This window comes from Drosophila sechellia, chromosome 3L (assembly GCF_004382195.2).
Source record: "Drosophila sechellia strain sech25 chromosome 3L, ASM438219v1, whole genome shotgun sequence".
Lineage (NCBI taxonomy): Eukaryota > Metazoa > Arthropoda > Insecta > Diptera > Drosophilidae > Drosophila > Drosophila sechellia.
In genome coordinates this window covers 9,130,894-9,152,529 of record NC_045951.1, presented here as the reverse complement: position 1 = coordinate 9,152,529, position 21,636 = coordinate 9,130,894, and the positions used below count along the sequence as shown (strand labels likewise).

General features: G+C 43.8%; 10 protein-coding genes across 17 annotated transcripts; 3 read left to right on the top strand and 7 right to left on the bottom strand.

The window, feature by feature from the left end:
- Positions 1-111: 111 nt before the first annotated feature.
- On the top strand, positions 112-866 carry LOC6605010 (adrenodoxin-like protein 1, mitochondrial). Its single transcript, XM_002029817.2, has 3 exons — positions 112-261; positions 349-400; positions 463-866. Exons 1-3 carry the CDS (start codon positions 147-149, stop codon positions 812-814), a joined length of 519 nt encoding a protein of 172 aa, XP_002029853.1. The 5' UTR covers positions 112-146; the 3' UTR covers positions 815-866.
- Positions 867-3,728, bottom strand: LOC6605009 (protein FAM76A). Of its 5 annotated transcripts, none has more exons than XM_032717496.1 (6): positions 3,524-3,725; positions 3,119-3,183; positions 2,920-3,036; positions 2,479-2,572; positions 1,835-2,245; positions 867-1,598 (listed from the first exon to the last, which is right to left on the bottom strand). In XM_032717496.1, exons 1-6 carry the CDS (start codon positions 3,608-3,610, stop codon positions 1,200-1,202), a joined length of 1,173 nt encoding a protein of 390 aa, XP_032573387.1. In that variant the 5' UTR covers positions 3,611-3,725; the 3' UTR covers positions 867-1,199. The 5 variants fall into 5 exon arrangements, with proteins under 5 accessions (XP_032573387.1, XP_002029852.1, XP_032573389.1 ...); XM_002029816.2 differs by having other exon boundaries at positions 2,920-3,033; XM_032717498.1 differs by lacking the exon at positions 2,479-2,572 and having other exon boundaries at positions 3,524-3,616.
- Positions 3,729-4,158: 430 nt separating this feature from the next.
- Positions 4,159-8,472, top strand: LOC6605007 (kinesin-like protein KIF18A). Its single transcript, XM_002029814.2, has 5 exons — positions 4,159-4,652; positions 4,716-5,796; positions 6,923-7,724; positions 7,882-8,013; positions 8,074-8,472. The coding sequence occupies exons 1-5, from the start codon at positions 4,348-4,350 to the stop codon at positions 8,178-8,180; spliced, it is 2,427 nt and encodes an 808-aa protein (XP_002029850.1). The 5' UTR covers positions 4,159-4,347; the 3' UTR covers positions 8,181-8,472.
- On the bottom strand, positions 5,879-6,783 carry LOC6605008 (ribosome-recycling factor, mitochondrial). Its single transcript, XM_002029815.2, has one exon. The coding sequence runs from the start codon at positions 6,704-6,706 to the stop codon at positions 5,942-5,944; it is 765 nt and encodes a 254-aa protein (XP_002029851.2). The 5' UTR covers positions 6,707-6,783; the 3' UTR covers positions 5,879-5,941.
- On the bottom strand, positions 8,375-9,091 carry LOC6605006. Its single transcript, XM_002029813.2, has one exon. It carries the CDS (start codon positions 8,955-8,957, stop codon positions 8,442-8,444), a length of 516 nt encoding a protein of 171 aa, XP_002029849.1. The 5' UTR covers positions 8,958-9,091; the 3' UTR covers positions 8,375-8,441.
- A 79-nt stretch (positions 9,092-9,170) lies between these two features.
- Positions 9,171-10,762, bottom strand: LOC6605005 (pyridoxal kinase). The gene is made up of 3 exons (XM_032717501.1): positions 10,325-10,762; positions 10,169-10,268; positions 9,171-10,103 (listed from the first exon to the last, which is right to left on the bottom strand). Exons 1-3 carry the CDS (start codon positions 10,424-10,426, stop codon positions 9,391-9,393), a joined length of 915 nt encoding a protein of 304 aa, XP_032573392.1. The 5' UTR covers positions 10,427-10,762; the 3' UTR covers positions 9,171-9,390.
- Positions 10,763-11,206: 444 nt separating this feature from the next.
- On the bottom strand, positions 11,207-12,092 carry LOC6605004 (small VCP/p97-interacting protein). Its single transcript, XM_002029811.2, has 3 exons — positions 11,903-12,092; positions 11,667-11,837; positions 11,207-11,609 (listed from the first exon to the last, which is right to left on the bottom strand). Exons 1-3 carry the CDS (start codon positions 11,963-11,965, stop codon positions 11,595-11,597), a joined length of 249 nt encoding a protein of 82 aa, XP_002029847.1. The 5' UTR covers positions 11,966-12,092; the 3' UTR covers positions 11,207-11,594.
- A 107-nt stretch (positions 12,093-12,199) lies between these two features.
- Positions 12,200-19,585, top strand: LOC6605002 (UTP--glucose-1-phosphate uridylyltransferase). Of its 4 annotated transcripts, none has more exons than XM_002029809.2 (9): positions 12,200-12,495; positions 16,970-17,156; positions 17,216-17,307; positions 17,526-17,531; positions 17,815-18,161; positions 18,221-18,446; positions 18,511-18,649; positions 18,719-19,128; positions 19,196-19,585. In XM_002029809.2, the coding sequence occupies exons 1-9, from the start codon at positions 12,469-12,471 to the stop codon at positions 19,301-19,303; spliced, it is 1,542 nt and encodes a 513-aa protein (XP_002029845.1). In that variant the 5' UTR covers positions 12,200-12,468; the 3' UTR covers positions 19,304-19,585. The 4 variants fall into 4 exon arrangements, with proteins under 4 accessions (XP_002029845.1, XP_032575790.1, XP_032575788.1 ...); XM_032719897.1 differs by lacking the exon at positions 12,200-12,495 and adding an exon at positions 13,208-13,500; XM_032719899.1 differs by lacking the exon at positions 17,526-17,531 and having other exon boundaries at positions 12,201-12,495.
- Positions 15,616-16,708, bottom strand: LOC6605003. Its single transcript, XM_002029810.2, has 2 exons — positions 16,256-16,708; positions 15,616-16,201 (listed from the first exon to the last, which is right to left on the bottom strand). Exons 1-2 carry the CDS (start codon positions 16,706-16,708, stop codon positions 15,713-15,715), a joined length of 942 nt encoding a protein of 313 aa, XP_002029846.1. The 3' UTR covers positions 15,616-15,712.
- Positions 19,545-21,454, bottom strand: LOC6605001 (peptidoglycan-recognition protein LF). The gene is made up of 4 exons (XM_002029808.2): positions 21,225-21,454; positions 21,004-21,155; positions 20,205-20,592; positions 19,545-20,145 (listed from the first exon to the last, which is right to left on the bottom strand). Exons 1-4 carry the CDS (start codon positions 21,364-21,366, stop codon positions 19,712-19,714), a joined length of 1,116 nt encoding a protein of 371 aa, XP_002029844.1. The 5' UTR covers positions 21,367-21,454; the 3' UTR covers positions 19,545-19,711.
- Positions 21,455-21,636: the final 182 nt, after the last annotated feature.

Sequence of the window (21,636 nt, the reverse complement as noted above, 5' to 3'; positions counted from 1 at the left end):
AAGTAGAGCTCATTTTTAAAGTTATTTAGTAGAGCGAGTACATTATAAACTAATTTATATTGTTTGGAATTATAATCTTAATCATAAAAACCCGTGACATATTGCATGTTGCCCATCTCCAGCTGGCACTGTAACCTCAAAAAAAAATGTTTTGTTTACTTTTGCGCCGCTCTGCAGTTCATAATTCCTGCAAATTAATCAGTAAACAGATTGCCAAGCCCGCGTTCTACACACCCCACAATGCCCTGCACACCACAATACGTAAGTGGAGCCATTAAACCTGCAGAATCAGCAATATATTATGCCGAAAACCCCCACTGATATTATGAAATTCTGTCGATTTTACAGCGCGGCGGCATGGCGAGTTCGAATGGCAGGATCCCAAGTCCAAGGATGAAATGTAAGTCCCCAGAGAGAAGCTAATTGTACACCATATAACCAAGATACAAACTACAAATCCAGAGTGAACATCACATATGTGGACAAGGATGGAAAGCGCACCAAGATCCAGGGCAAAGTGGGCGACAATGTTCTGTACTTGGCCCATCGCCATGGTATCGAGATGGAGGGCGCCTGTGAGGCTTCGCTGGCCTGCACCACCTGTCATGTGTACGTCCAGCATGATTACCTGCAAAAGTTGAAAGAGGCCGAGGAGCAGGAGGACGATCTGCTGGACATGGCGCCATTTCTGCGCGAGAACTCCCGGCTCGGCTGTCAGATACTCCTCGACAAGAGCATGGAGGGCATGGAACTGGAGCTGCCCAAGGCCACCAGGAACTTCTACGTCGATGGGCACAAGCCCAAGCCACATTAACCTTATTGTTATCCCACATTATTAATAATATATAACGACTGTTGAAATACCATTTGGTTCTTTCCCAACTTTGTATATTTCTTAAGATGTAAACAATGCTTCGGTTTTGTGTTGTTCCATCGTGAATTAAACTAAAGAAGAATTCGTTAAGTTGAGCCTATCGAATTACATTTTCTAACTGATGATTGGGTTACATTTGGAAGGAAGGCAGGGATGAGCGACACAAAAAGAGTGATATGAAACAAACTTGTAAAACTATATTACAATTAAAGCAGAAGTACAAAAATATAAATTTATATAGCGAAAAACTAAAAGGGCGCGGCAGCCAGAGTTTATGGATTGTGGTTCCTGGCATGCCGCTCCTGCAGCTGGAAGTCAACGTCTCTCAGTTGGACGAGGGCGTGGGGCTGCTGGAGGCGGATCGTGACCGCACACTGGCCCTATCCCCCTGCTCGCTGCGTTCCTCGTCTCGATCGCGACTCTTCTCGTCCTTGTCAAGATCGGCGAGCTCCGACGAGGCCTTGGTCGGTTTTTCCGGCCCCGCTATCGCCAGAATTTCCTCCTTGGGCGATAAGTTCTCACGTTTGATGATCTCCTTTTCGGCTTTGCTGATGGCAGCGGCCTTTTTGTTGCTGCTCTTCTTAAGCACGGCCAGCTCCTTGAGGACACTGGCGATCTTGCGGTTCAAGTTGTCCACCTTCATGTCGTGCAGACGCTCCACTTCCTTCAGCCGGTTGCGCATGTCGTTCTCCTTCTCGAAGTTCTTGCCCTTCAGTTCGGTCAGCTGAGAGAAAAAAATTGTATATTAGAAGCAGTTCCTTTGTGATTTGCATTACTTTTTAGATTTATAGCAAGGATGGATCCAAGGAAAAACAAAAGAAATAATACAGCAGCGGCAGACGGGTTTTTAAATGCATAAAATGGCACATGGTATGTCCAGTTCGACACAGCTTCCTATGCATTTTTTAGGGTTGAAAGGTTCGTTTTTGCGAACTTGATAAAAATCCCTTTCAAACCCACCTGTTTGTCTTTTTCGAGCAGCTCTTTGTCTTTTTGATTCAGGCGCTTCTCCAGGCTGGCGATGCGTTCCTTTAGGTATGTAATGGCAACCACATGATCCGACGAATTGGTGTCCACGGTGATGGCAGCAGGCGCTGCAATGGTCCCATTACCACCATTTCCGCGTGAGATCTTGTCAGGCAGATCCAATCCAGCTCCGCTCACGGCATTCACGGTATTATTGGCACCGCTGCCGCTCTTGCCCAGCTCGTTGCGCGATGGCTTCTTGGCCGCAGCGCTGTCTCTGTGCGAAGACGAGGTCTTCTCGTGTGGCCTCTTCTTGGACATCGGTATACGGCCCTCCTGCTGGGCCTTGAGTAGCGCTCGCTTGTAGGCGCAGGCACACAGCCAGCAAAGCAGTTTGCCATTGACCTGTCGACGACAAAAGGTAGATAGATCAAAATTTTACGAGAGGTCACAGCGAAAGGCTTAGGTTAGGTAGCAATAATCCTAGACTTATCACGGTCTCTTATGAACGCAAGTACATTATTCTCGGGTACAGTTCATCCCGCTCAAGTTTCTACAATCGTATGGCTTAATCTTAGGGTTTTTTAACATTAGGGGCTGCTTCCGTTGTGAGCAATCCTCCAGTTCTGTGCGCAGACCTTTTTGTTCTCGTCGCGCCTGTCAAAGGCTGATCGCAGCTTGCATTCATCGCACTGCACCGGCGGTCCGTACTTTGCCTCGTAGCTGGCGCATCTGTATACGAAGGCGATAGGGTATATTTTGGTTGATTGTTTTTGTTTGGCGGGCAGAAAAGAGAAGAAGAGAAATGTTTTGCGTTCATAAGAGACGGTTTGTTGGTTGGTTCATTTGCTTGGTGTTCCCAGGGATAGAGATCGGGAAGAGCAGTATGTACGTTGAAGGCACAATTTGGATTTTGGATCGGTTTGGGTTTCTCTTCACGCGTTACGCAGAGTAAACAACTGTCGAAGCTCTTGCATTGTGCATTCAAGTTACACGGCCGTTTGATTCGGTGGAAAGAACTGCCATAGCATCTAACTACCCGATCAGCTTACAGATTACATGGAAAAAACAAAACTCACCGCATGCACTTGGATCCTCCGAAGGCGGCCACAATCTTGCAGCACTCGCAGGCACTGGGTTTGCCGTACTTCCCCAGATAATGTTCGCACTTCTTGCAGGCACTCTGTGATTTGCTGCTGATTGTATAAACACATTTATATATAAATGATATATTTGCGTATATAGTATAGGGCTAGGTATAAGCTTTAGCTTACTTACGTGGCGGGTTGAAACTCCGATCGGCAGTAAGTACATTTACCAACTGAGGTAGAACCGCGGCAGCCCTGAAATATAAAAATCAAGGTTATCCGTCTGTTTGTTTATCAATTGGCTTATACAGTTCAAGCTCATTTGGTTTGTTGTTTAAATCATTTTTGGACGCGACGCTTGGCTGCTTCTTCTTGCCGTTAGCATTTGTTTTCCCTTTGCCTTTTTGCGCAGCAAATTTTTTCTGCCAACGCCGCGTCATTTTTGCTCGCTGACAAACAAGCAAACAAGTACACACACTTTGCGCTGATATTGCAATTTGTTTGGCGTCATCTTCCTCTTTTTTTTTTACTTTTTTTTTTGCATTGTTTGAAGTGGCGGTGTTTTTTTTTTCGTTGGTTTTGGATCGCTTTTCACCTTGCATAGTTGCTGGCCGGAGGAGAGCTCCTCGTACGGATGGCGCGAGAAACACTTGGAGCAGGCGAATAAAACTTTTCCACTCATTCTGTTTGGCGTTCGGCGGTTTTGTTGTCGTGACTGGTTTTCTCTGTTTTGTGCTGGATTCTTAAAAAAAACTTGTTGTTTCTGCTGCTTTAAATAAAATGGTTCTTTTTGCTAGCGATGGCAGAATAAGCGATATGCACTGCGACAGACACACCATCGATAGCGGCGCTGTGATATCGATATCTGTGTTGCAATTTAATAAATATGTTTGCTTTTTCAGATATTTTATACAGTTTAACTGAAATGATCGTACTTCAAAGAAGAGTATGACATAATATTAAGAAAACGAATATTTGCACCATATATCGATATAGTTTTAAATTATTTATACTATTACAGTTCAAGTGCTTGTTAAAATAGCTGGTTATCTTTGTAAATACTTAACAAGAATAATTTTGTTCAAGAATAAGCTTAGATAGGCAAACAACTTGTAAAACTCTCATTATAAAACAAAAATTTAACCCTCCCAAAACTATCGATAGCTACCAAAGCAGCCCTGGAAATACAGTTCAAAATTTAAGGACAAGCGCGCATAGCAAATTGGATAAAGATGCCCACAAAGCGCAAGCGCCGATAGCACCGATTCAAACAACAACGATCACTTCAGGCTGTACGAGAAAATTATATGTGCGAGGATTTCGAATCTGCATGAAACAAGAAGGACGAAAACCAAACAAGAGCAAAATACTCTAGGCTAATTAAAAGCAAAGTGAGGGGCAAGGAGCATTCTATCGAAAATGCCTTCGGAGCAGCATACGAATATAAAAGTGGCGGTTCGCGTACGGCCGTATAATGTCCGTGAATTGGAGCAAAAACAGCGGAGTATTATTAAGGTCATGGATCGATCGGCACTACTGTTCGATCCCGACGAGGAGGACGATGAGTTCTTCTTTCAGGGCGCCAAGCAACCGTACCGTGACATCACCAAGCGGATGAACAGAAAGTTGACCATGGAATTCGACAGGGTCTTCGATATAGACAATTCCAACCAGGATCTGTTCGAGGAGTGCACGGCGCCGCTGGTCGACGCGGTGTTAAATGGGTAAGTTATGGCTTATAGCTATGCAAAGGCACTTGAATCCTCACATACTCATACCACCCAAAGATACAACTGCTCGGTATTTGTATATGGAGCCACTGGCGCCGGAAAAACATTCACAATGCTGGGCAGCGAGGCTCATCCGGGTCTGACCTATCTTACCATGCAAGATCTCTTCGATAAGATCCAAGCGCAGAATGATGTGCGCAAGTTCGATGTGGGGGTATCCTATCTAGAGGTGTACAACGAACATGTGATGAATCTGCTAACCAAATCGGGCCCTTTGAAGCTCCGCGAGGACAACAATGGCGTGGTGGTCAGTGGTCTTTGTCTCACGCCCATCTACAGTGCCGAGGAGCTGTTAAAAATGCTGATGCTGGGCAACTCGCATCGCACCCAACACCCCACAGATGCCAATGCAGAGAGCTCCAGGTCACACGCCATCTTTCAGGTGCACATCAGGATCACGGAGCGCAAGACCGACACGAAAAGGACTGTCAAACTATCCATGATCGATCTAGCGGGCAGTGAGAGGGCGGCCAGCACGAAAGGCATTGGAGTGAGGTTCAAGGAAGGCGCCAGCATCAACAAAAGTCTCTTAGCTTTGGGAAATTGCATCAACAAGCTAGCCGACGGCTTAAAGCACATCCCGTACCGCGACTCGAACCTGACACGCATCCTGAAGGACTCGTTGGGCGGAAATTGTCGCACATTGATGGTGGCCAATGTCTCGATGAGCTCACTGACCTATGAAGACACCTACAACACCCTCAAGTACGCCAGCCGAGCTAAGAAGATACGCACGACTCTGAAACAGAATGTCCTCAAATCCAAGATGCCTACCGAGTTCTATGTGAAGAAGATCGACGAGGTGGTAGCCGAGAACGAGCGACTCAAGGAGCGCAACAAGGCGCTGGAGGCCAAGGCCACTCAGTTGGAGCGCGCCGGCAATAGTGGATTCGATCCGCTGGAGCTTAAGCCGTGGTACAGCAAGATAGACGCTGTATATGCGGCTGCCCGGCAGCTTCAGGAGCACGTCCTTGGTATGCGTAGCAAGATCAAGAACATCAACTACAGGCAGACACTGAAAAAAGAACTGGAGGAGTTCAGGAAGCTGATGTGTGTCGACCAGCGAGTGTGCCAGGAGGTGAGTTGGATTTTAGATTTACTAAGAGTACAAATCTGTGATCATCTAGTGTTCTTCGTTTTCTGTAAGTTCATCTCAAGAGTTTTAAGTTTAAAGATTTATATTTATTAAGGCTTTTGGAGCAGAATCAGTCTTGGTCTTAGGCCTAGTCGCCCAGCAGCTCCTTCTGCTTGCTGGCCAGCAACTTGTCCGCCTCCGAGACGAAGCGATCAGCGATGGCAGTGACCTGAGCCTGGGCGGCAAAGGCATCATCTTTGCCCAGTTCCGGTTGTTTTTTCAGCTTGCGAATGTGTTCGTTCTGGACACCTCGTATGGCATCGCGATATTTGACGAACAATGCTTTGGCATTCTTGGAGAGATTTTCCCTGTGCTCCTTGGTTACCTTTGGGATGGGTATGAACAGGGTAGTGCCATCCTGCTGGGGATTTAGGTTCATGCCACTCTTTTCGATGGCCTTAAGGACGTCGGGAATCGTTTGCGGGAAGCCAATCATGTTGACGATAATGGTCTTAGGATTTTTGCGAGAGATTTGGGCCAGTTCCTGCAGCTCGTGCTCCTGGCCATCGACTTTGATGCGCAGTGTGTCGATGGCACCGCTGGTGGATCGCAGCGACAGGTGCTTCACAAAGTCCTCCTTCATCTGCATCACGGACTTCTGCATCTGGCTATTCAGGCCATCGAAATTGAGGATCTCGCGCAGCTGCTGCTCATTGATTTCCACCTTGCCCGGCTTTCCCTTGCCGCCTTTTTCCTTCTTTTTGTCCTTGCCCTTTGCATAATCGCGCGCCACTTGCAGATATTTCGTATTTTCTAGATTATTTTGCAGGATTAAAGGTAATCTCGGTGAGGAGCTTGTCAGCCGCGTCTGGCGCACTCCTAGAGCAGCTAAATGCAGTGCACTTCGCAGCATTTTATTTAAATTTAATCTATTTTGTTTGGATTAAATGCGAAACTGATTTTCAATTGGGCAGCATCAGCTGTTTTTTTCCGATTCGTAACAAATCTCAAACGTAAGGCATGTTTACGTAACGTAACGCTTACGTTGGCGGGTTAATTTGAAAAATATTCAATAAGCAATTTAAAAATTTATTTTTACCATTTATACCATTTCTTATAAACTTTTCAGGACTTCCGGCGCTTTGCGAACTACATGAGCACACTGACCAGCCAGATGGAGAAGTACAAGGAGGAGTTGCCCAGCTGGCTGAGTAAGATGGAGATTGCCTACCAGGATCTAGAAAGTCTAAAGCGGGAGGTTAACAAATCGAAGTCCTACCAGATACTCATTGTATATGTTAAGTACAAGGATCTCGAACTGCAGCTGACCAAGCAGAATATCTTCAACAATCACGTGAACGCAATTAACCAGGAGCTGGTTGAGAACTTGGATCTGATGCGAAAGTCCTTCCGAACAGCCTGCGAAGTGCTCAACCAGACATACGATCGCCTGGAGGATGGTCAGAAGCTGACGCCGGAGATTGAGGCGGTCTTCGAAAGGTTGCTGCGAAAGATGCGGTTCGCCGACTCCGAAGCCAACACCAAAATGGCCGAGATGAATCCGCTGATGGTGCCTGTGGCTCTGCGCAGCGGCAAGGAGGAAGAAGAGCCCACATGCAGCCTCACGGCCAGCGCCAAAAAGCGACAAAGGCAAGCGGCTCAGAGCGACGACGATCTGCATTTGAGCATGGAGGACTTCGATAGCCAGGACACCGAATCAGATTCCGAAGAGCTGCACAGAACCTTTAAGAGGCCACGAAATCTAAACGAAACGCAGGTCCTGGGTCCCAGCAGCAGTAGTTCCAGCAGCAGTAGCGCAAGAAAGGCTCTCACGGCGACGGTCACCAAGCCGCGAAACGTCCAACAGCGACTGGTCAGCGATCTGATATCCGATCAGAATGTGCGCGGTGGCAATGAAAAGATCAAGAAGGGTAGGGTTTTGCTTTTGAAATCTTCTGCATTATGTATAAACTATTTCATCACAGCGAAATTTTTTTGTTAATAAGTGTGCATTCACTGGACATGGCTCATAATCATTTATGCATGACGGAAATACTTTATGCTCATTACTTTGGTGTTTAATTGCAGCTCTACTCAAGTCGAATCACTTTACGGCGCAAGGACTTCAGAGAACTTTGGCGGCTGCTTCTTTAGCCAAGGAAAACGTAAAATACAACGCCAACTATGTGCGCAAGAGTCCACGAGCGCTAATGGCCAAAGGTGAGTTCGGCAAGCTGGCACGGCTCAATCAGAGATTTTAATGCGATTCTTTGCTGACAGCTCTTGCAGGCACCTCGACGCTGACGAGAAAACCACTGGGATCGGCCAGTAAGGAGCCGCCTTTGGTCAAATTCAATCGAGCAGCTTCGTTCCGCCTGAAGAAGTAGAAAACTTGAATTCCTTCAGTTAGTTTCAACTTGTGTTTGCCTTGCAGTAATAACTATTCCGCCAGGACCGAGACAGCTTCATGTTCAAATTAACGATAGCTATAACCATATACATATATAGATAGAACACTAACTCCTCCAAACCTTTAGCTCGTTCGTTCTTTCGTTCTTTTGACCCATTACTTAACCTTGAATTTATTTATGTACTTTTTTATATTTGTTTTGATAAAATGAAAGAAAGCCTTGCGTTACGCGCTATAACTAAAAATATACAGCCGTTTCCTTGCCCTCATCCAGATTGTGTCTGTCGTCTCGGTGGTAGAAGCTTTGATCGTCCGGCCAGAATGGGGAGTGGGTTTCCGGATGCGAGGCTAGCCGACTGGCGCTGCCACTGCGATAAGGAGCCAGTCCCAGGAGCCCCAGCAGCATGTACAGCAGAGCTCCCAAATTCACACCCAAAAGAAGCAATCCCGGTGCAAGCAGAGGATTCAGGATGGACAGTATGGCAGCTGGAGGTGAAGGAGCAGCCCAGGCAGCCGTCGGCACTCCATCGTATCCGTACTGCACTCGTCGCCAGGGTTTCTTATCGCCTGCAGGAGGTCTCTTTTGCTGCTCGATGCCTACTTCAGCGGGTAAATCCAGATCCTGTCGCTTGCCCTCGGCCACCGGAGTGTAGCGGGGCACAAATCCCTGCTCCACCGGGACCTTTTCGTCGCCAGCCACAGATCCATTGCTTGCGCCGGCTAGACAGGCAATAAAGATAAGCGACAGCCACATATCTACGGGTTTGTTTTTCCCGGCCGGCCGGCTGCAATCTTATATAGCCACTTGTTGCTCGCCAAGGGCAAAAAGCGAATCGTGTGGGTCTTTCTAGATGTCAACAAGTTGTCACTCTTCAGTTTTACAATGATCATATATTTCTATTTGTATAGTTGATAGTTATAATAATGCATATAAAAATTGAACTTAAGGTATCAAAGCTTGTCCGAATAATGAGCATAGGTATATATTTGATCTCCGCCGTTTATCAATTATATATGGTACTTAACTTGTCACTCTGTTAATCATATATCGTTATAACAATGCCAACAAATGCTGATCTTAAGGTATCAAAAGGTTATTGTCCGTGAACAAGCACAACGAGCATACATGTATAGAAAATATTCTGAAGGTAATCGTTTCCCTTTCAGTTTGAACTAGTTTCCGCGGTCTAGTTAAGTCGCTGCGCTTTGAGGAGCACCTGGGGCTGTTCAATTTCCGTCTTCGACTGCACCAGCTTTAGTTCCCGTTCGGCTGCTTTGACTGGGCCGTTTCCACCGCTGGGCAGAGAAGCCACAGTTCGCTTGATCACCGCCTGCAAACTGGCGATGGTTTTCTCGAAAACATTGGCTATATCCTTGCTGCCATGACTGTGGGCCAGGAAAAGGGAGGCGAAGAGATCGCCGGTGCCAGTGAAGACCAAATCTTTGCCACCCTGCTTCGGAATATCAATGGCCAGGCGGGGTCCATTCTGCTGGCTTAGGAAGGCACGCAGAACTCCGGACTGGCCAAGATCACTGCTGGAAATGACCACTGTTTTGATGCCACGCTGATGGAACCACTCCATTGCCTCCCAAACAGCCGCCTCGCTGCGTACCTCCTTTTCCGTGAGCAGCTCCACCTCGAACTGATTGGGAGTGATGATGTCCGCTAGTGGAATGATCTCGTCCCGATAAACGGGCAAAAGTTCCTTGGGCACATAGAGCTGACCGTTGTCACCCATCACCGGATCACAGACGTACACCAGGCCAGGATTAGCCTGACGCAGCTTCTTGAGAATGTGGCCCACCTGGCGCAGGAACAATGGATTACCAATGTAGCCGGTCAAGAGGTGTGAGTACAATGGCAGCAGCTCGTTCTCCTCCAGACCCTCGAAAATGGTGGCTGAATGTGGTATCTTTCAGTAATGCAAGTAATATATAATATATGATGATAGTGTTTGACCTTACCCAATTCCTTTTCATTGGAGACGGGACCCTTGAAGGTCTTGTAGCCCGTGTGATTGGAGAACTGGACCGAGTTCAGTGGATCCACATCGAAGCCCAGCAGCTATAAATAGAAAGTGAGTGGGAAACTAGCGAGAGCTAAAGGTCAAGATGGCAGACCTGCAGTGGATAGGTGGCCACCTTGTTTCCCACATAGCCGTGGACCACATGGCTCTGGATGGATAGAACCCGCTTGATGTCCGAATTGGTTGCACCTGCCATTTTCGCTGCTTCTTTCCGTGGAACTTTCCGCGTCGAGTGACCGCCGATCAATGAGCAAATGAAGCTGGTGGGTCTACAAGTCACACACGCACACAGAGGAGATAGCTTATTACCGTGTTATCAGCGAGGGAGCGGGAATTCATAGCTAGCTTCTCTGGCTGATAACTGATAGCTGATAACCGATGAGTGGAACCCCTTAGGCGGAGATTACCGAGTTGAACACTGAGTGTATTTCGCGTAAACAAAGTATAAGAGATTGGGAGGTCTTTTCGATTAACGAGTCATGTTTGTCCGGCCTTGGAACCCAATCAAATTCATTACAACACCCCCTTTTATCACCACCACCATGGTGCAGTGTTGCCAGGTGGCCATACAGGCCACCACCAGATGTGGATATTCATCTGTTCATGCTATCGACGTAGCCAAAAAATGATCTGGATCCGTCACTAAGAATCGATTTCTTTTGAAATCAAAATCTTAAAATGTATATGTATATAAATCAAAATATTTCCTATTTAGATCGTCTTTATTAATAAAAAAAAAACATTTTTATAAAGTTAAAATAGTTAAGTAGGTATTTGAAAGAAGAAAATTACTTACTTTTGAATTTCGGAAACATTGCACTTCCATAATAAAGCCATTACAATATTACTTAAATTTCCTTTTTAATCTCCTATCATATAATATTATATTTGTTAAAATATTAATTGCCAGTAGTCAAATTCAATTGAAACTGACAAATTTTTCAGTGAATTCCCAAGAAGTAATATGTAATAAATGTATTATTTAAATGCCATATACAACAAAATGGTTAATTTATTAAAACAAGAATGACAATGTGAACCAATAGGCTATATAGATAATAATTTTGACCTTGTCGATCCAATCCTTCTATGAAGTACCATTTATATTTTTTACGATCTCTGATAACAATTTGGTTTGAATTTTATTTTTGGTTGTACATTTTGGTCGCCAGCTAAAAGTTCGTATGGTGTTAAATCCAAGGTGTTCGGTTCTCAAGATTCGTGAAATATGTAGATCGGAAAAAACAGGTGTATACAATACAAATACGGAGTAGTACAAAAACTCTGCACAAAAGGCAGCAAAGATGTGGGGACATATGTGGATGTGCTTTTTAAGCCACACTAGGATTGGCGTTCACTTCCTTTTAGCTCGTTTGCCACTGAAAGCAAAGTGTTGGTTAGTCTGGGAACTTTGGAAAGGCGTCTTGGAGATTCACCCTAAGATTGGGCTGTCCTTGACCCTGATGGGCGGCCTCCTCCTCCCTGCGCTGCATTTCCTCCGCTCTTTGTTGCTGTCGGCGTACGCTGTCCGGATTCTTGATGCCCCGATGTTCGTTCTCCTGGCGACGCTTTTCCGCCGCATCCAACTGCTGCTGGCGGCGCTCCTCCTACAAAATCCACAATGATTTTACCAAAGTTTTACATGTTTTACTATAGGAACATTAAAATTTACAGGCGATGGCATCAGGTTGGTTTCCTCGGCGCTTTGGCCGCAGCAGGATAGACAGGCGCCCATGGTGTTAAATTGAATTGAATCTACTCTGTAAGCTATAATATGGTTTTGTTTTTAGTTTTTTTTTTTACTTTTTCGAATAATAAGGCTTCCTTTTTGGAATTTTGCTTGGTTTTTGCAATCCCTTTTCGCTTTGTTTTGCTGTCACAGCTGATTGGATAACAGCGTGCTGTTATGCTACACTTCTTAGCTGTAGTGCGCAACAGCTGGTGTCAAAAAAGAAGAAGAAGAAGAGCAGAGAACGCTCAGATCTTTTAAAATTGGACCAATAAATTAATATCGTAGCGCCCGTTCTAATTGTTCGTATCGTGTATTCGGAGAAGCGGCCAATAATCTTGAGAGAACCCATTTAATTTTACACTAACAGTTGCGGGTGTAAAAAAATTTCAGTGTGGTTTCTTATTCTCTTTGCTTTCAATTTGTGTGTGTGAAAGTGCAGCAAAACAACTAAATTAGTGACGCTTAATTGCTAAATTACTCAAGTGTTAAATTTACTTTACTTCAAAATGCTGGATGTTCCACATGAAGCTAAGGTAAGTTTTAAAGTTTACAGTTGAAAGGTAATAGAGAAAAATGAGATTCCCGTTATATTTCGCTTCCTCTCATTCCAAGCCGCTCTGGCTGTGCTTGTGTGTGTGTGAATGCATTTTGCCGGTTCCAGTTGGACTCTATTCATGGGCCAATTTCCTTAGTTCAAATTGTCTTGACTGGTTTTTTCCTTTAGTTTTCTCTGCCTTATGCATTGGCAATTGCTTAGCGCGCTAACCTTCAAGTGACCTTAGGCGTATGAGCGTGTGTCGTCTTCGCTGCCATGGTTCCATAAGTGTGTGTGAGTCTCTGTCTTTTTGGGGAAACCAAGCAAAGAGAATTAGCTTGGTATTTGTTGTCAGTTGGAATAATCGTAGAAGATATCTGCTTAGTTCTTATCACTGGAACATGCCGCGGGAAATGTAGTAGCGGAATACGGGAATGACTTGTTTTTGTTTTCTTGTATTTATAAGCGCTCCCTACTGTCTTGCTCACCGCCCATCAACAACCCTTACCCGCCACACCCCCTCGCTTTGGAATGCGGGTTGGCACTTCCACTTATTCCTTTTGTTTAATTTTTGTTTTGCTCAACAACATACGCACACATGTACTCATCCATCAGCAGAAGTTTGTTGTTGCTGGTTCCTATATATATAATTTTTTTTGCTATCACTTGTTGCTGGCTTCACTTCACTTGTCGCCGCGTTTTTCAGTGTCGTTCTGCCACTGCCGACGTCAACGTCGCAGCTGCCGCCGCCGCGAGTTGGAAAAATTTTGTATTGAAATTCAAATTTCGTTTGGATCCCAGCTTTATTTTCAATTGCACACTCGACCGGAGAGCTTCGTTTTGGCGTCAATCTCCTCTCTCGTTCTTTCGTTCCTAACGCGAGTGCATAGTCAAACACTAGAAAAGTTGAGATTCTCGCTGTGAGATATTGCTATATAGTGCCCCATAGTTCACAATGCCCTCCGGTATAAGACCCATCGATGTTCTGCTGGAACGTGCCGGTGTAAGTTCTCTAGATTCTACTCTACCCAGAATGACCGTGTAATTTTATATTTGGGCCAAGATCAAACAGTTAAATATATCTGATTCTTATAACTTATAACAAAGTCTTTATGTTTGATGGACTATTAAAAAAAAGCTTTGCTTCAAACACGTCATAGATCAGTCATTACCGCATACAAAATCCCTCAAACGTTAAAATTAAACTGCAGATTATTAACGAAATGTACGAGTTGTCAATAAAAAAACCCAAAAATATATATATGTATCACAAACACACCTTTGGAAATATGTTCTTATCATGTAAAAATAAATGAACGCGTAAATTCAAAAGGTTATCAGTTGTGTCGACCTAAAAATGCGTATATATTCCAGTAATCACAATACTTTTATACGTTTACCCACTTAATCAATTATTTTCAGTTGAATAGAAAATGTTCTCTTTTTAAAACAATCATTTTAAAAATATTAATATTCTCAGAATCATTATATACGGGGAAATGAGTTCGTATCTTATCTGCGAAGCGAAATACAACACTGCAGAAAGTCATTTAATTAGCGTTAATTGCCAGGTTGACAACTATGGGTTATTTTACTTTTTAGCACAGGATTTTATTCCTTGGAACTCGATTTTTTTTAATCCAAGGAATTGCATACTTTTTGGATTCTATTTGAATTCTACCCCAACGATATAAAATGTTCAAAAAAAAGGGTGTTTCCTCAAGGTCGAATGACTGTATTCAAATTTAATAGAACTCAAGCATTCCGTTTTTAATGTAGGTTTCCTAACTAAGAAGTTTTCCTGGAAAACCACATACCCATATAATCCACAAGTACCGAATATTAAACATTTGGCGCGTGTGATCTTTAAGATCTCTCTGTTATAAGTTCATAATGAAGTGCATAAGCCTTTTGCCAAAGAAAAAAGCGGCACAAGTGGAAGCCTCAATGAAGCGTTAGCAAATTATCTCCAGCATGTTGACCTTGCCGAAGTTCAAACACCTGCCCTCTGACTTCGGCTTATCGTTGGGGCTCGGAACGTGCGGTTGCTTTATAAATAACCCACATGCAATCGTCTGGCATAGTCGTAGGCGCCGTGGGCGTGGCACGTGTCTTTTTTTTCACTCTACCCTCTGCTCATTATTCCGTGTTTTGCGTAATGATTTCGAAAAGTAAACAGCAAAATAAAAGCGATTACAGCAATTATTTTGCATAAGTCAGTTGCATTTGTCTGCTTTGATTGACAATGCTTAAGACCGATCCGAACGTTAGGTGGCGCTGTTCACTCTTCACCTGTTTTTTTATTTTTTTTTTTTAGTTTTTCTTTATTCTTCCTAACGTTTTTGTTTGGGTCTTAGCTTTGTTTACCATCTGCATGAGCTAATAACAACCTTGCCAGAATGCCAATGTCAAATCTATAGGTAAATTGTTAATATTTACCCAACAATAATTGTAGGTCTTATGATTTCATATTCCCTAAATCATTATTATCATGATATGATAAGAAATAGCCTTGTTATAAAAGGTCCAAGAACATTGATAAGAAATTGACCAAGTTGCTTGGACCATATTTTACCAGGCCAATATAGATTGCAGTAATGGCTTGAGGTGGGCAAAATTATGTTAATTATGAAATCAAATTTTTATCAGGAGGCAACGCTTTTGCGATATTGATATGACGTAGAAATGACGGGTACATGACTTTAAGAACGCTCAGATTGAGCGATTAGATCCCAAAATCGTAAAACCACGATGACGTTTTATAATTCTCAAGATTAGTTATCAGCCGGTGGCGATTGTAGAGGCGGTTGACAAACTAGCGAATTTGTTAATTATTACACAACTATCCGGGGCAGTTGCATTTTTAGAGGTCGTTTCATGGGACATTGGACTGGGATCTAAAACCCAAATGCCTAGCGCTTATCTCTGTAATCATCCTTGACGAACTTGGAATGTCGAACTCATCATTATACGGGTAAATGGTCGGGGTTTGTTGGGTCCACCGATGATTACTAGTTGAACATTGTTTACTGTGTTATACCTTTTTAAAATAACTTATTATATACATTTTCCCGGTCATCAATTTGCATAATAGAGTGTTTAAAAAAAACTTCTGTACTTTATTTCCATGTATGAGAGAATAATAATTTTGCGTACATTTAAAAATGTATCACATCTTAATTACTTTTTATCAATATTATTTTTGTTAACTGCACTTAAAGATAACTTCCCGTAGTTGCATTTTTGGGGCACTCCTCGTGGTATTTGACTTCACAGCTAGCACTATGGTTCCTAAAATCCTCAAGACTGGGCAAGTGTTTAAATAAGATTTTCTTGTTAAAGTAGCTATCGTTATCCTCGTGCTCTTCAGGTTCTCCAGCCAAGCGTTTCTTTAACGATTCCTGCATTCCCCAAATGATGGGTTGACCCTTGCACATCAGGAGCTTTAAGCAACCAGCGGTTTTACCCTCCTCGGGTTGTTCCTTGGCCTCGATCATGTCTAGTATGTAATCGGGCAAATCCCGATCCATGATATCCTTGATAAGTCGTTTGCTATAGCGATCTGTACGTTGCATAAACCAATCGATGGGCGAGCCCATAGATAGGGAACGTGGTCGATGATCGCTGGGTTCATACAGGGATTCCGTAGCATCGATTAAAGATGTTCCACCTCCTCGAGTTACCTGCAGCAGGGAGCTTCCAATCTGAAATGATTAAAGGGTTAAGGTTAAAACAAAAGGTGAATGGGATGAACTTACCGCCTGAGCAACCATAATCAAAGCATTTAAGGCTAGTGCTCCTATTTTCCGCGTATCAAAACCCACCATCCTTAACATATTGGTTAGCATTTGACCGGAGTCGAAGGATATCGGCGTAGGTTTTCGGGAAGCGCTCTCCACCGGAGGTTTTTCCTGTGCATTTTCCGTTTCCGATTGCTGCTCCGATTGATCCTCCTCCTGTTCCTCCGCACCATTGTTTTGCTGCAGCCCTTGGAATCCACTCTGGGCGTAGCTAATCAAGTTGGGTACATTTGTCATAGAATTCCCGGCGAAGGCCTTGGCCACCAGATTAGCCACATCTGCAGCCGTATTGATGCCAAACATTTGCCCCGCCATTTTTAAGCCATCACCAAAATTGTCCATCACACCCGAGGAGACCTCCTGGCCACCCCAATAGAGTAGCAAACTTAATAGCAGCCAGCGACTTGTCATCACAAGGTTTGAGGGAAAACTGTCGCCGATCCAGAGGCTCCTTGGTCTTTGGCAACGCCCTCGTCTGAGTGGCAACCCAAGCTTGTAATTGGACTTACGACAGCTCCAGCAATAGCAATAATTTTGACAGCGTTTCCTCCACTAATTTTGTCACTTGAGTGCATCTGCCGGATGCGCTTTGCTAGTCACACTAATCGATGCGGCTCTAAAGTTTCTCCAAGTGTAACTTATGGTTTTGTTTTGCCGTTGTATTATCAACAGGTGCGCGGCCACCAGCGAGCACCGTCCGACTCCAAGGAGTTCCATGAGGTGACCAAACGGGATGCACTACGTCTGCTGGAGCACGATGTGGACCGTCTGCTGGAGACCACCGAGAAGGCCCGCCAGCCTGCCCTCAAGGCGGAAATGGGTCGTTTCGCCGATCTTTTCGGACGTTTCATTCAGGAAGGTGAGTCTTTATTAAATATGCATTTAATATTTGTTTTTTATAACTACTCAATCTTTCAGAGGGTCCCGCATTGGACTGGAACAAGATTCAGAAGTTACCTGAGAATGCTGTGATGAACTACTCGAATCTTAAGTCGCCCAAAAACGAGCAGGTATGCAGAGGGCTTGTCTTCAGACCCACAAAGAATAAGAAGAACACTCCAATTTATCCCCATCATAACTTTATACCGAAAGCAAAAAACCCAGTCGAACTCATCCTGATGATATTTGTTTTACCAACTCTGCATATTTTCATGTTATTTGATTTGAATACTGAATATGGCTATGTCTGCCTATAAATACTATGCATAATCGTGTGTATCGCACCTAGAATGAGGTAAAGCGTTTTCCCTTACCTAAACTTCTACGCTTCTTGGCTCTCACTCTTAATATACAAATATGTATCTATTTCGCTCCCGCTCAAATCTAATCTCAATGGGCTTTGGACGCTTTGTTTAGATTTTGGACCTAGTTTTGTTGTAGTTTGGCTTTAGTATGTAATAATTCCGCTGTAGTACTAAACCTAAATGAAATTCGGCTATCACTGCAGCTTAATCAAATCCACCCTAATGTTATTTAATGATTAAGTATTCGTAGTAATTTTATCGATTTGCATTTAGATCCGCAACATGTTGGATAAATTGGTTGTCATCAAGCTGAACGGTGGTTTGGGCACCTCAATGGGTTGCCATGGTCCCAAGAGTGTGATTCCCGTGCGTTCGGACCTTACTTTCCTGGATCTTACCGTGCAGCAAATCGAGCATCTCAACAAGACCTACGATGCCAATGTTCCGCTGGTACTGATGAATTCTTTCAACACCGACGAGGATACCGAGAAGATCGTGCGCAAGTACAAAGGATTCCGTGTGCAGATCCACACCTTCAACCAGAGCTGCTTCCCGCGCATCAGTCGCGAGCACTACCTGCCGGTGGCCAAAGACTTTGATGTCGAAAAGGATATGGAGGCGTAAGTATTTCGAACTTCCAAACCGTACCGTGCTAAACAAATTCAAATTCCTACTTCAGCTGGTATCCACCTGGACACGGTGACTTCTACGATACCTTCCGCAACTCTGGTCTGCTGAAGAAGTTCATTGAGGAGGGCCGCGAGTACTGCTTCTTGTCCAACATCGATAACCTGGGCGCCACCGTCGATCTGAACATCCTTAACAAACTGGTGGGCGAGGAGCGTGCCACCACTCCTGTGGAGTTTGTCATGGAGGTCACCGACAAGACCCGTGCTGACGTTAAGGTGAGATAGTTGGATATATGTTTACAACAATTTAATACTTAATATTTTGGTTCTTTTTTTCCAGGGTGGTACTCTCATTCAAATGGAAAACAAGCTGCGCCTGTTGGAAATTGCCCAAGTGCCACCAGAGCATGTGGATGACTTCAAGTCGGTTAAGACCTTCAAGTTCTTTAACACCAACAACATTTGGGCCAACCTGGCAGGTAAGTAATTTCCAAAAATTATATATATAAAAAAGTCTAAAAGTCTTCTCTCTTTTTTGAATACTTTAGCCATTGATCGCGTTTTGCGTGAGCGTACCCTAAACATGGAAATTATTGTGAACAACAAGACGCTGGAGAACGGAACCCGTGTTATTCAGCTGGAGACTGCTGTGGGTGCGGCCATGAAGTGCTTTGATGGCGCCATCGGCATCAATGTGCCACGTTCCCGTTTCTTGCCCGTGAAGAAGTCTTCAGATCTGCTGCTGGTCATGTCAAATTTGTATACGCTTAAAAACGGCAGCCTGGTAATGTCGCCACAGCGAATGTTCCCTACCACGCCGCTCGTCAAGCTGGGAGAGAACCACTTCTCGAAGGTGAAGGAGTTCCTGGGTCGCTTCGCCAACATCCCGGATATCATTGAGCTGGATCACTTGACCGTGAGCGGAGATGTGACTTTCGGTCGTGGCGTTTCTTTGCGCGTAAGTTTAAATAATATTGAATGGTCTTTTGAATATGCTTATAAAATGCCTTCACTTGATTCTGCAGGGCACTGTGATCATCATTGCCAACCATGGCGATCGTATCGATATCCCAGCTGGAGCCATTCTGGAGAACAAGATTGTATCTGGCAATATGCGCATCTTGGACCATTAAATCAAATCTCAATCTTTACTCACTAACTGTAGCCTAACTTTCTAAGTTTTATGTAGTAGCCATGTTCGCGTTCCAAATTTCCAATTACGAATTTCATTTAGCCAATTGTTTTAAGCACAAAGTGTGTCATCTGTATATATCGTTAAGTAGAAACCAGTCAGGTTTTTTAATCGCAAATTGCAATATGTTTTCAAAAATGTTAGTTGTAGTCGTTCAAATGAGATATAAAAGATAGAAGCTGTTGAAACTCAATAAAGGCATGTTTATTTCTATAAATACGAAGGAGATTGTGACGTATTTGATATGAGATATTTGAGATGCTTAATATTAGGTCTTAAATTAATATCACTTTGAAAAATGGCACAGGAATGGCTTTGGCAAAGCTTCATTCCCCTTGCTTTCAGTTTTCTATGACTTTTCTAAATCGTCAATTAGACTATAGTTCTTGCTTATATGGCCAAGTTTGATGCCCTGTTTGATTAGTTCTAATGCTATATTTTTATTGCTACTCGAAGGACCAATAAAGGCCACGACTAGTTCATCCGCATTTTTTGGAGGTTCACAGCTGTGATCCCAACCTCTGGCCTCGTAGATATTTTCGTCCCCAGCCGCAACGAAATTATAGTTAATGTCATTATATCCATTGCTCTCAATGTGAGAGTTTTGCATAAGGCGCACACGAAAAGTGCACTCGGCTTGAGTGAAACATGATGGAGTACTGGTTGCCACAAATCTCACGCTCTTAATTGGCAGCTTCAAAGGAGTAAGTGGCACTATAGGTGGCTGAGCTAACCAATAAGGTCGGGTAACTAGCTTCATAGTCTCATTGCTTAGGAGTCGCACTGAAAATAAATTTTTAAAATAAACATATTTTCCCATTTTCTTCTTTCAACTGAATTACATGATGTTGGATCCCGCGTGTATCGTGGCCAATTCTGCATCAGCTCGAAAAGCTTCTGGCCAGGACTTTCGGTGGGGCTAACTTGGCGATGGGCATATATATGGTAATCCGGCTGCAGTCTATGCAGACGTACGCCCTCGTCCATCAGTCGCTTGGCTGCTTCGATTTGTCGAGCTGGTGGCTCCATATTCACAAAGGTTCCGATAAAGGCTATGCTAACTGAGATGGCACCATATCCTCCATTCACATGCTGACCCTGGATGTGCCAGCCGCGTCCTACGTAGACTTGACCATCGCCGCCAACCAAAAAGTTATAGCCAATGTCGACCCAACCGAATGATTTCATATGGAATGCCTGAATGGCCTTCATGCGGTATATGCAAACATCCTGCGAAAAGATAGAATTCAGATTTATGCATAAGTTTACATGTTTTAACCGCTAGGTTGGGAAATATTGGCCTAAAATCTTAGAAATGTTTAATCAGCTGATGAAGAATGGGGGTTTTTCCCGAAAAGTGTGTCGATCTATAGACCAACACCCCAAAGCGGGGATTTTTTATGGCAAGCTATTGAATTATAATATCGGTTTAACGAGGCTTTCTAGGATAAGTTTTGGTTGAATATTTATATAAATTTTTGTAGATCCCGATAAGAAGAACTGGTTTAAGTTATCAAACATAAAATGTTTTATCGTTAGGTAAGCTAAGTAAAACAAAATGGTTTTAAGTAGCTTGAAAGCAATCACTCTCACATTAACAATATGAAATTAACAATTTTAAATTCCCAAAGTAAGACTTACCTCTTGTTCGCATCCTTCGGTTGCCGTGTGGTGAATGATAATATTGGAGACGGGAAGCTTGAGGTGCGGGTACTTCCCACTGGGTGGTTCCCCCTGCCATTCGCTGCGATCGAGTATGTGTAGGCCCTTGTTCGTCGAGCTTGTGGAGTGGGCTAAACCAGGTTAACAATTGTATTGGTTATTAAATTGTATTCAATCTTCGATTCGCTTAGATGACTCACACATCATCCACGTGAAATAGCCAGCTGACAAAGCCACAATCATTAGAAGAATCACACAGAGATAGAGAAGCTCCACGCGAAATCTTTTCGCATTATTTATCGGTTCTTCTGGGAGAGAAGTAACTGCCGCTGTTTTCGGCATCTTGAGATTTTTTTGACTAAATCGCACTACCCACAACCGCGATCGATCTTCGCAAGACGAACGTCCGATGCCAACTGAAGTGAGTACGCACCCGATCTCAAGTCCGGTTGTTGTTTATTTCTGTTGTTGACGGCTCCAAAAAACCCCCGACATTTGAAATCGTAAAGCGACTGCGCAGTTCGTAAGCTTGTCGATAAGAGATATTCACAGCTATAAATAAATATATAACTAAAGAAAGCTTTTTAAAGCTTAATATAGGGTGCTATTTTC